The sequence below is a fragment of the Spermophilus citellus genome (genome assembly GCF_964194105.1).
Source record: "Spermophilus citellus genome assembly, chromosome: 1".
NCBI classification, from domain to species: domain Eukaryota; kingdom Metazoa; phylum Chordata; class Mammalia; order Rodentia; family Sciuridae; genus Spermophilus; species Spermophilus citellus.
The window spans coordinates 270,018,243-270,031,613 of record NC_138182.1 but is presented as its reverse complement, the minus strand read 5'-3'; the positions used below and the strand labels follow the sequence as shown (position 1 = coordinate 270,031,613).

The 13,371-nt window shown below is 40.4% G+C and overlaps 1 protein-coding gene across 3 annotated transcripts in view; it reads right to left on the bottom strand.

Moving 5' to 3' along the window:
- EGFLAM (EGF like, fibronectin type III and laminin G domains) overlaps positions 1-13,371 on the bottom strand; it is a 175,418-nt gene that overhangs the window by 72,500 nt on the left and 89,547 nt on the right. For all 3 annotated transcript variants that reach the window (XM_081283692.1, XM_081283694.1, XM_081283693.1), the window contains one exon: positions 6,712-6,878. In XM_081283692.1, the coding sequence (XP_081139818.1) occupies positions 6,712-6,878 (167 nt within the window). The remainder of the gene's footprint in view (positions 1-6,711; positions 6,879-13,371) is intronic.

The window sequence follows — 13,371 nt, the reverse complement described above, 5'->3', positions numbered from 1 at the left end:
GAAAGGCATGTGTGGGAGGGGGCGGTCATGGTGCCGGAGAGATCTGGAGAAAAGAGTTCCAAGACAAGGAAATAGCCTGTATCAAAGCCCTGAGGCTCTTAAGGCCTCTGCTGGGAACACAAGGAACTCCACCATTCTACTGAGGACGCACGGAGGGTACCCAACCCACTGCAGTGAGCGCGGCATTGATTCTTCCTCTGTGTTCATCATGATCCCTAGAAATCAAACCGTCTGGGGTGAAGGGAAGCTTATGGAGTCCTACAATTGATCACACATGGAAGTGGTTTTAAATCAAATCCCCCTTACCTTTGAGGGTAAAAAAATAAAAGCCTTGTGACATTTTTACTTCTGCATTTCTGTTATTTAATGTCCTCTGCTACCTGCCCCTAGGATTCCTGGCTGAGCTCAGCTTGGATCTCTGTGAATGACAACGGATGGGATGGATGGATGTCCTTCAAAGCTCCCACTTCTGCACACTGATGGCTTAATTTAAAATCCAAGGCTTTCACCGTGTTGCTGGTATTTCTTTTTTTTGTAGGAAAACATACAGCAGATGGGGACATGGAATGACAGAAGATGATTTTGGTCTTTTTTTGTATTTTCTCGAAATAAAATAGGTGCTGAATTGTGTGGAGAGTCTCCAAAAAGAGGATGGAAGTCAATAGAGGGTAGTGTTATGACTCAGGGTTTCCAAAAGATCCTATTTCTCACTAGCGCACGGGACACTGAAGACTTGAGGGTTTTCTTCCAGTTTGACTTGTGGTTTTGTGGAGCTGAGGTAAGACATGGGCCTCGCACACACCTTTCACCACTCCAGTTGACACCAACGTCACCCTTCTCCCCAGTGTGGCTGAGTTAAGGAAGACACTGGACCTCGACCTTCGTGAACCATCTGCACCAGAACAACGAAGCCTCCCCACTCCCCTGTTGGGCAGTGAGGTTGCCAACAGAGTCTGGCCATGCAGGTTCAGTGGGAAGTCAACATGCGTAGCCAGGTAGCCAGGAGAAAGCGTTATCTTTCCCCTATTCATTCTAGGCCTGACCGTACCCTCTTTTGTAAGGATCTAAGGGCCCCCATTGGCCACACAGCCTCTGAAATTCCTATTCTGAAGTTGCTGTTCAGGAAGAAAAGTAGGCATCAGAGTGCAACCAACATTCACGTAGGCAAGGAGGAGAGGAAGTAGGAGAGTGGGAAGGCCCAAAGAGTAGAAATACTGGCCTCAGGAATGCACTTAGGATGGTGTCAAAATATTTAACTGGCATGTCTTGGGTACAGCCATTGAGAAGAGTTGCAGACTGTAATCTAACAGGGCTGGGCATATGCAGATGGGTTGATGCACATTTTTCTCACACTACTATATGCATAATATGTCTTGCAAAGGAAAGAAAATGTAAATCACTCTCAGATATTCTGTTCCATGCTGCTGCGGCCTCCTTAGCCCCTGTCTTTCATGTGACTATGGACCTTTACCATTCCCATGAGACTTTGCATCAGAAGAATAATAACCTTCTTAGCTTGAATCACACTTAAGGAAATAGCTGTGGAGTCAGCCAAACCCAATTTCAGATCCTGCCTTTCTAATGATCACTCTTGACAAAACACATAACTTCCCAGAGACTTAATTTCCTTTAATTTGTAAAAAGGGGATGCTATTCCTCTAGCACAGGGTTTTTGTGAGGATTAAATGGATTTGGGGGTAAAGTGCTAAGCACAATGCTTGGTTCATGATAGCCTGTGCCAGCAACAGTACCCACGCTTCAAATTTATTATAATTCAGATAAGGATATTGGATAATTAGGTAATTTCATATATGGAGAAAGTATGTTTTGGATGCAAAAATAGTAGTCTAAAATCAACATCAAAGTAATAAATATGAATATGTGTCAGAATAAAGGATTTTCTAAAATAGTAGAAGTAATCAGAAGAAAAACCACAAAGGAAATACCAACTCCAGCACATTCTTATGCATTCATTAAACAGGTCATTTAATAAATTATATTCCTGTTATTCTGATTTGAATCCATATGTACTTTAAAGCAACAAAATCATATTTATTTAAGAATGTTTCATAATTGAAAGTTTTCAATAAATTTGCTTCATTTGTCTATCTCCCCTGCACACAATTACTTTGAAATTATAAAATTTTACTTCACATAAGAGACCAATTATAATAAAATGTTACTTATTTGTAAATCACTTTCACATATCATATTCTACTTAATCAATCCACAAAAATGGGATCCAGCAATGGGGAACAGAAACTCCAAGATCAGAACAGCATTTCAGTTAAAAAGCAAAAAATAAATAAGTAAATAAATAATAAAAAATAGAAAATAAAACAAGGAATGAATGCCCCTACTACCAGTCCCTCCCTGATTCCAGTATCCACACCCACATGCAAGGTCAAGGCTAGCATGAGCGGGTACAGCTCACCTTTCTTCTTCTTTTGTAACTCCACGGATAAGGGAATACTGAGGGACGATGGAAAGAGGTGAGACTGACCAGTTCACAAAGCCAGAGCAGAGAGCTAAATTGTCTATGACAAGGATGGGGAGGGTGGAAGGGTAAATCAGATGTCCTCCAAAATCTTCTGTGTTAATTCAGGAATGTTCAGAGGTGATATGATGGGATTATCAGAGCTGTGACCTAATTAGTCCATCCTAGTTTAAATGACTAAGTGGGTGATAACTAGACAGGTGGGGCATGGGTGGAGATGGTGGGTCATTGAGGGCATGCTGGACCTGGAGCTACAGGGCTCGTTTGCATAGTTGGTTTTGGTTTCACTTTGATTCCATCTCTTCCTTCTATATCCCTAATATTTCCTTTTGGAATGGGGATGTTTACTCTGTGCCATTATATGTTGGCAATTTGCTTTTGATGCTCACAGTTAAGACTTTGCCTTGAGTCTCAGATGAGTGGACTTTGACTTTTGGGCAACACAGGAACTGTTAAGACTCTGGGACAACTTCTAGAACTAATAAATGAATTCAGCAAAGTAGCAGGATATAAAATCAACACCCATAAATCAAAGGCATTTCTGTACATCAGTGACACATCCTCTGAAAGAGAAATTAAGAAAACTACCCCATTTACAATAGCCTCAAAAATAAAAATAAAATACTTGGGAATCAATCTAACAAAAGAGGTGAAATACCTCCACAATGAAAACTACAGAATACTAAATAAAGAAATTAAAGAAAACTTTAGAAAATGGAAAGATCTCCCTTGTTCTTGGATAGGCAGGATTAATACTGTCAAAATGACCGTGCTACCAGAAACACTACACAGACTTAATGCAATTCCAATCAAAATCCCAAAGACATCCCTCATAGAAATAGAAAAAGCAATCATGAAATTTATCTGGAAAAATAAGAGACCCAGAATAGCCAAAGCAAGTCTTAGAAGAATGAAGCAGGTGGTATCACAATACCAGACCTTATACTATACTACAGAGCAATAGTAACAAAAACGGCATGGTATTGGCACCAAAACAGACATATAGACCAACAGTACAGAATAGAGGACACAGAGACAAACTCACATAAATACAGTTATCTCATTCTAGACCAAGGTGCCCAAAGCATATACTGGGGAAAGGATAGCCTCTTTGACAAACGGTGCTGGGAAAACTGGAAATCCATATGCAGGGAAATGAAATTAAGCCCCTCTCTCTCACCATGCACAAAACTCAACTCAAAGTGGATCAAGGACCTAGGAATTAGATCAGAGACCGTGCACCTAACAGAAGAAAGAGTAGGCCCAAATCTTCATCATGTTGGATTAGGCCCTGACTTTCTTAACAAGACTCCTAAAGCACAAGAAATAAAATCAATAATCAATCAATGGGATGGATTCAAACTGAGAAGCTTTTCACGGCAAAAGAAACAATCAGTGAGGTGAAGAGAGAGCCTACAGAATGGGAACAAATTTTAACCACACACGCATCAGAGAGAGCACTAATCTCCAGGATACATAAAGAACTCAAAAAACTTAACACACACACAAAAAAATTACCCAATCAATAAATAGGCTAAGGAAATGAACAGATACTTCTCAGAAGAAGATATACAATTGATCAACAAATATATGAAAAAATGTTCAACATCTCTAGCAATTAGAGAAATATAAATGCAAACTACTCTAAGATTTCATCTTAGTCCAATCAGAATGGTAGTTACTAAGAATAAAAACATCAAAAAGTGTTGGCAAGGATGTGAGGGAAAAGGCACACTCTTACATTGCTGGTGGGACTGCAAATTGGTACCACTAATCTGGAAAGCAGTATGGAGATTCCTTGGAAAACTTGGAATGGAACCACCATTTGACACAGCTATCCCACTCCTCAGTTTATACCCAAAGGACTTAAAAACAGCATATATACAGTGACATAGCCACATCAATGTTTATAGCAGCACAATTCACAATAGCTAAACTGTGGAACCAACCTAGATGTCCTTCAATAGATGAATGGATAAAGAAACTGTGGTGTATATACACAATGGAATATTACTCAGTATTAAAAGAGAATAAAATCATGGCATTTGCTGATAAATGAATGGAATTGGAGAATATCATGCTAAGTGAAGTAAGCCTATCCCCCCGCCCCCCCAAAAAAACCGAAGGCAGAATGTTTTTCCTGATGATTGGATGCTAATTCATAATTGGGGTGCAGGAGGAGTATGGGAGGAATGGAGGAACTCTGGAGAGGGCAAAGGGGAGCTAGAAGAAGGAGGGGGCAGGGTGTAGGAAAGACAGTGAAATGAGATGGACATCATTACCCTAGGTACATGTATGAAGACACAAATGGTGTGATTCTACTTTGTGTAAAACCAGAGAAGTGAAAAACTGTGCTCCATTTGTGTACTATGAATCAAAATGCATTTTGTTGTCCTGTATAACAAATTAGAACAAACAAATAAATGAGTAAATTTTTAAAAAGACTATGGTGCTCTTGGAGATGATGTCTATGCATCTTTTCATTGTGAGATGGACATGCACTTTTGGAGGCCAGGGGCAGAATGTTATGGTTTGGATATGAGGTATCTCCCCAAAGCTCCTGTATTAATGCAAGAATATTTAGAGGAGAAACATTTGGATTTTGAGAGGTGTTACCTAATCAGTCCATCCTAGTTTAATGGACAGAGTGGTAACAGTAGGTAGTGGGGCATGGCTAGAGGTGGTAGGTCACTGAAGGCATGTCCTGGAAGAGTTCATCTCCTGTAAACACCGCCCCCCCCTTCTTGCCATGAGCTGGGGAACTTTCCTTCACTATGCCCTTCCACCATGATGTTCTGCCTCACTTTGGGGCCAGACCAATGGAGTTGGCTGACCATGGACTGAACCTCAGAAATTGTGAGCCCAAAGAAACCTTTCCTCTTCTAAGTTGCCTTTGTCAGATAGTTTGTTTACAGCAACAAAACGCTGACTAACATAGTTGGGCACAGCTCAGAGTGCCAATTCAAATTGCAATAGGAAAAGACAAACTAAGGTTTTCAAAATACAGTCAGCCCCTAACTCCTATGACCCTGATTTTTGGCCATACATCACAAAATTCAATCAAAGATGATAGAATAGATCTCATCTAGCAAAAATCTAAGAAGGCAGGCCATTGAAGCAGAGCGGTCAACATTTCTTCTAGAAAGAAGGTGCTTCGTTCATCCCATGGCATATGCCTAGGGAGTTTTAGTTTCTGAATCCTGAAGAAGAGGGGAACAATTGTCAACTGATTGTAGTTACACAGAGTGTATATGTGTGTGTGTGTTTTGGAAGTGTGACCTCACCATATACCCACACAATTCCACCTAGCATTCAAGCTTTCAAGGTAGGGGTTGTTTTCAGAAGGACCAGTAGTACTGGCCTTGGAAGTCATCTGTGCTGGTGTTTTGTAAGGACAGAGAAGGAGCTTATTCCAAGCCACTCATCAGGGTTTTGTGTGGGACGATGGAAGGCCAACTACCAGTGTAGAGAGGGAGACTGCTTTTCCAAGAGTTCCTTTCTTGGGTAAAGAGGACCTGGAGTAATAACAGGGCTCTTCGAACAAAAAAAGTGCCAGTGAGAATTTCAGTTCTGAGATCTCCCCACAGCCTATGGGCTGGGCTTGGTGGGAGTATGGTTCTTGACATCACCTGCAAGAACTCCAGAACAGACAGAATCTGACTTTTAAGAAGATCCTCAGTTGACTTGATAAACACTGGCCCAAGCTTCCTCCAGTTCCCCAGGGAGGCACCATAAGAGCCTACACCATCGATGAGGCGCCAGGGTGACATGTTATCACTCCAATAACTTCAGTGATACCCCTGAACATCATTCAGAGAGGTCAACCTTGATTTGCAGGTGAACACTAATCCTGAAGCATCTGAGGGCTTGAGATTTCCCCCTATGGTTCTAAGATGAACTCATGTTCTCAAAAGATGAAAAGGGGACAGGAAGACTATACACCATTCTGTCCTATTCTTTGGTTGTAAAAGAAAACTGACCTCAAACTCCCTAAGGATGATGCAAAAATAAATCTCCCACTGACCTCCTGGTCATAGAATTAGTCTGTGACTTCAATCTCCAAAGGGCTGGAAACTCTAGGAGGAAGCCTGAGGCCAGCCCAACCCAGGCTGTCCTTCTTCAGGACACTAAGAAGCCCCCAGCAAGCGAGTCCTGGAAGGCAACTCTAGCAGCAGTGCAGCTACACATGGTACCTGGAGGGCCATGGTACTCACCAAGGGTTCGGATGGTGTCACTGGGCCAGCTGCGTGGGCTGGGGCCATGGGGATTCACGGCCCTCACGGCAAACTGGTAGTTGGTATCTGGATCAAGGCCCTTGATGACCATGGAGTCCATCTGGATCTGCTCTTCGATTAAGGTCCAATTGTTGTCAAAATCTGGCCTTTTTTTAATTAAAAAAAAAAAAGAAGAAGAAAGAAATCATTCAAAAATACCATCAGGAAGGAGAGCTGGTTGGTGTGTAAAATAACAGCATTTGAACTCCGGAAGTGACACTCATAAACATGAGTTAACATATCTTATCTGAAAGGGGTCCCGATTTTAAATCATGGGTCATCAACTGGAAGTTCCTGCCAATAAAAGCAAAGACATCGTATTTAGGGCCAAGAATCAGCACTGTGTAGAGACCAGCCGCTTGTGCTCGACAGTCTTGACTGCAGTGAAAAGACCCCCACACGGGAGAGTTCATTTTCAAGGACTCTGCTTTCCAGATGTTTCATAAACAAGCCTTCCCTTGGCAGCCCCATCCCCAGGGGTCAGGAGAGTGCAGATTCCATTTATTCACAATCTGTTCACAAATAAACAAATATGAGGTTTATAGGGTGACCGCACAAATTGCTATGGGAAAACCCAAGACAAATCTGCTCGTGGACATTCTTACTCTGAACAACTTATACATCTGTGCCCCCTCGCGGAACGTTCACATGTCCTTGTGAGTGTCCGGCAGAGAAGGCAGATCTCCATTTCAGCTCCTGTCTGGTAGGCAACAGGCAGAGGGTGAGAGTATATGCTCTGGCGTGAAACAGAGCCACGTTCAAACCCCAGCTCTGTTACTTAACCAGCTGAGACTTCTTTAGGACTCCATTTCTCCTATCAAGTGGGGAATGATGAAGGTCCCTACCTAAGAGGACCGTGGTAGACATGAAATGAGATACACACCGTCAGTGTGGTGCCTGACATCCGACTGTAAACACTCAGCCTGTGCCAGCCATCATCTAAGGGACTTGCCCACTTACAGAGCTGGTAACACACAGCTGCCTGCTTACTCTGGCCTTGGGTGTGGTCACATGGTACCACTAACCCACGTGACCAGTCAGCCCTTGAAATGTGGCTAGGCTGAATTGAGATGCATGCTAAGCACAAAATGTACAACAGATTTTATTTATTTAGGTATTGGCGATTGAACCTAGGGGTGTTTTACCCCTGAGCTACATCCCCAGGCCTTTTTTGTTTATTTTGAGACAGGGTCTCACTAAGTTGCTTAGGGCCTCACTAAGTTGCTGAGGCTGGCCTTGAACTTGCAATCCTTCTGCCTCAGCCTCCCAAACTTCTGGGATTATAGGCATGTGCACTGTGCTGGTTTGTATAATAGATTTTAATGAAAAATTAAAAAAGAATGTGAAATATCTCATTGATAACTTTTCATAATGGACACATGATTATAATGACACAATGGGTTAAAATAGTTTATTAAGATTAATTTCATTTGTTTTTTGTTATCTTTTTCAATGGCCCAATAAGAAAATATAAATTTTCATATAGACTTATACTGCATTGGACAGCTGTGCTCTGTATGACTGTCCCTTCTGAAGGGGAGAAAGAGGAGGGTTGTGGGTGATAAGAACAGTAAGATAAAAGCTGGGAAGATCAGTGTGTGAAGGGGGTCAGTGAGAATGAATGGCCTAACTGGAGGGTTTGTGTCAATAGCTGATAAGAGCTATCTCTTTGAAGTGCTTTCAAAGTACAGAGCACTGTTCTAATACTCATTTACTCCCCCCCAGCTGCCCTATGCAGCAGATAGGAAGAGTGAGCACTCTACCCATTTGCTGTTGTTGTCTTAAATACAGAGGAGGAAACCAAGGCACTGAACAGGTAAGAAACTGACAAATGGTGGGGCTGGCTTGGTTCCTGAGATGAAGTTAGATTGAGAAGATCCTTGGCATTAGATAAAAACTGCAGTGATGGTGGGTAAGGGCTACTCTCCCTCCTTCCACTTGTTCCCTGGCAATGTCCCTTTAGGATGTCCTACCACTAAACACCTCTGCTCACATGTATTTAGAGGAAGGCAGGAAGCAAAAAAAGGTTGACATTGTCCTTGATGAACAACTTACCAGGCAAGGAAATCGAGACTCATTATGCTAAAAAGAAATGTCTGAATGAACCACAGATTTCCCTTCCCACATTTTTCATTGTTATAGTTACATAACAATATAATTTGGCCAATATCATTCCCCAGTATTTCCCCTTTTCCTTCCTCAATCCCTTTCATCCATTCTACTGATCTTTCTTTGATTTTCATGAGATCCGTACCCCAATCCCCAACACACACACACACACACACACACACACTTTTCTTTTCCTTTTTTCCTCTCTAGCTTTTGCATATGAGAGAAAACACATGACCCTTGACCTTCTGAGTTGGGCTTATTTTGCTTGACCTAAAGGTCTCAAGGTTCCATCTATTTTCCTGCAAATGCCATAGTTCCATTTTTATGGCCAAATAAAACTCCATTGTACATATATACCATATTTTCTGTATTTATTCATCCATTGATGGGCACCTACACTGGTTCCATAGTTTGGCTATTATGAACTGTGCTACTATAAACATGGGCAGGCATGTGTCACTATAGCATGATGGCTTTAATTCTTTAGGATAAACAACCAGAAGTGGTATAGCTGGGTCTTATGGTATGAAGCACAGATTTCTTTAATATGTGTCTGCCTAGTATTTCATTGGTAGGAATCACTCAAATCCCAGTCACCAGATGCTTCCTCAGCTCACTGTGCTGAGGAGAGGTTTGCAGGGCTGAACCTCTTAAGAATTTTCATGCTTAGAAAAGCAAATTTCACAGAGCACAGGGCATGCCCCCTGGAGAAAGAGGGCTGACTTCTTCTTCCCCTTACTCTTTCCCTAAAGATGGGCTTCTCATGTAAACTAATTTTATCATCAAAGAGAAAACCGCAGTGAGTCAAAGGAAACACATTTATAGACTCAAATTAGAACAAAATCACTTCACAGAGGAACACCACAGGGGATACCTGAAAGAGAGTCCAAAAAGATGAGCTCTTTAGATAAAATTCTCCTGCTGTCCTTTGCAAAGCTTTCCTTGTGATAGTTATAGAGAAAATAGCTCAGATCTGTCCTTAGAGTATGCTGTTGTTTACCCAGCGCTACCTGTAAACACCTATGGCATCCTCATGTAAAAGTGATAGCAAAAGAAAGAACACAAAGATTATTTTGCATTTGTTGTTCATTTAATGTAGGGAGAGAAAAATCTATGTTGGATGAATAAGAGATTGAAATCATTAACATTTAATTTCATTTTATAGAGTGAGAGGAAGCCTCATGCAGATTAAATACCAGTGGAAATCTTTAATATTTTTCCTGGGATGTTTTCCATTTGAATGTTTTTAGAGTCTCTGGAGGTATAAAAGGGCAGAGGTGAGTTGAGAAAGAGATAACCAGGCAAAAGTATTGTCTTAAATCATCCTCAACAATAGTTTTATCTTCTCTGACTCAAGAAAATCATTTTACCCTAACTGCAAAAGTTTCCAACCAAATCACCATAGCAACACTTTCCCTAACAATGAAAAGGCCAGACAAGGAGGAAGTTGACAGAGAGGTGCTGCCATCCCAGGTAAAGGTGGACGGTGGCCAGCAGGACTTGCATTTCAAGCACTTGTCCAAGAAGTGGGGTAGGGTGGGATATGGCATCCCACACTTCAGGAGAGCAATGGCCTGCCTTTGGAGGTGGTTGGGCAGGGGAGACTGGGTAGGGCATCTATTGTGTGGTCAGCGGTGGCTGCTCAATGCCCAGTTACTCAATTCCTAATCAAGCCACTCACTGGTTCATTTTGGCAGGAAGAAGCACTTATCACTGGCACCACCTCAGAATCCATCCTGACTATCAGGACTAGGTGGAATCTTCAAGATCCTTTGGTCCAAGTGTCTGAGGATTTGCAGAAATTATATGCAAGATTTTAAATGTGGCACTTTCTTCATTTTTCTAAGGAGAGACTCCTTAGCTTTTATCAGATTTTCAAAGATAATCAAGATTCCCCAAATTTTAAGAGCCAATGGTCTAGTTTAGTGTTCATTCTACCCATATGGATACAAAAGGGAAATTATTTACCCAAAGTCACAGAACCACTGGGTGGAATATTTTTCTGTTTCATTCCTTTTCTTTTCTTTTTCTTTTTTTTTTAAGTTTTGTTTTGGTTTTGATACTTTGCCCATTGCCAATCTCAGATTTAGTAAACAATTATTTTTCTTTGAACTATCAAATTCAGCAAGTGGCTGCCTTGAACTAGTCAGCTGGCAAAAGATTAATGGTCGTCAAGCATGCTTCCATCATAGAAGTTATATTCTAAGGGGTGCTCCTAGAATGTATAAACACAGTCCAGGCTAAGGGAGTTAACAATCCAATTGGGGAAATAATACATCTAAGGATCAGTGCAGGAATAAAACGTCTAAGAACCACTAGGAAGCAGTGCAATACAGCATTTTTCAAGAACTGGAATGCTGAGGAAAGTGTATATTGGTCCATAACTTGAACTTAAGTTTGAATGTATTTGGATTTGGATAACTGAGAAGGAGTTGAGAATCCTTGGGTGGAGAAGAGACCAGAGTGACACCAGCTGCCTATGACACAAACACACTAAGCATTAACCACAGGTAAATTATCAAGTGGGATAACCAAAGAGAGAAAATAATACAGGTGCTGCTATGAAAGACCATTTAATCCATACCAAAGATGGGTTTGGCATATAAAAACATTAGCCATTAGTAGGTAAATAAGTAAGGCACTTCTTTTTTTTTTAAGAGAGAGACAGAGAGAGAGAGAGAGAGAGAGAGAGAGAGAGAGAGACAGAGAATTTTTTAATATTTACTTTTCAGTTTTCAGTAGACACATCATCTTTATTTTATTTTTATGTGATGCTGAGGATGGAAGCCAGCACCCCACGCATGCCAGGCAAGCATCTTACTGTTTGAACCACATCCCCAGCCCCAAGGCACTTCTTTACATACACACATGGTCAAGGCTTTCCTTATTAACATCTACTAATCAAATTCCCAAGTTGACCAATGATCCTCATTTGTTCTCACCAGTTGAGCAACTGGCTCATCAATAGTCAACTAAAAAAGACACTTCTTTTTTTTTAAAATTTATGTTTTATAAGACACTGCTCTAACCCCTGAGCTATGAAACCTTCATCCTTATATTTATTTATTTGAGAGAGAGAGAGAGAGAATTTTTAAATATTTATTTAGTTTTCTAAAAGAAGAAATACAAATGATCAACAAATACATGGAAAAATGTTCAACATCACTAGCAATTAGAGAAATGCAAATTAAAACCACATTGAGATTTCATCTCATTCCAGTCAGAATGGTAATTATCAAGAATACAAGTAACAATAAGTGTTGTAAGGATGTGGAGGGGGAAAGGTACACTCATACATTGTTGATTAGACTGCAAATTAGTGTAACCACTCTGGAAAGCAGTATGGAGATTCCTCAAAAAACTAGGAATGGAACCACCACACGACCCAGCTATCCACTCCTTGTTATATATCCAGAAGATTTAAAATCAGCATAGGACAATGATATCAATGTTTATAGCAGCACAATTCACAATAGCCAAGCTATGGAACCAGCCTAGATGCCCATCAATAGATAAATGGATAAAGAAAATTTATATATATATATATATATATATATATATATATATATATATATATATATATATGCAACAGAGTATTACTCAGTCATAAAAAAGAATGACTTTATGACATTTGCTGGTAAATGGATGGAACTGGAGACTATTATGCTAAGTAAAATAAGCCAGTCCCCCCTTAATGTTTTCTCTGATATACGGAAGCTAATCCAAAGTAAGGAGGCAGGGATTAAAAAATAGAAGAAAGATAATGGAGTAGATGAAGGGAAGGGAGGTACGATGGAACAGGGAAAGACAGTGGAATGAATCTGACCTAAATTACCTACATACACATACGAGTATACCACAGTAAATCTCACCATGATGTATGTCCATAAGACACTAATTTTTAAAAGAAAACTATAAATAAATAGCAGAAAGATCAGTAGAGGAGAGGGAAAAGGGGGAGGGAGGAAGGAAGGGAAGGGGAATCACTGGGGACTGAATTAAAACAAGTTAGATTCCATGTTCTTACAATTATGTCAGAATGAATCCTACTTATGCATAACTAAAAAGAACCAATAAAAAAGAAATTAGTCTTAACTAAAAAAAAAGTCAACTGTGTTTATTCCCATACCTATTTATGCCCTTTTTGTTGTTACAATTGTTGTTTTCACTTAATACTATATAAATCAGTGAAATGTGAGTACAAAAATGAATGATAGCTATGTTAAGTGTCTTTGAAAGGCTTGATAAGCTGAACCACTAAAAAACAATGCCTTTAAACTAGGTAAAAGCTAGACAATTGTAAAAGATTGGGGGAAAGAATCATAAGATTCCATAAGGATTTTGCAAGGATTTTGTAAGTGATTACATTTTTGGTTCACCTGAAGAAGTGTAAATGAGACTTTCCAGGTGTGGTTTGTGCAAGAATATCAGTGGGGCACTCTACTCAGTGGGCTCACATTCAAAGAAAAGTCCTTGGCCTTCCATTAG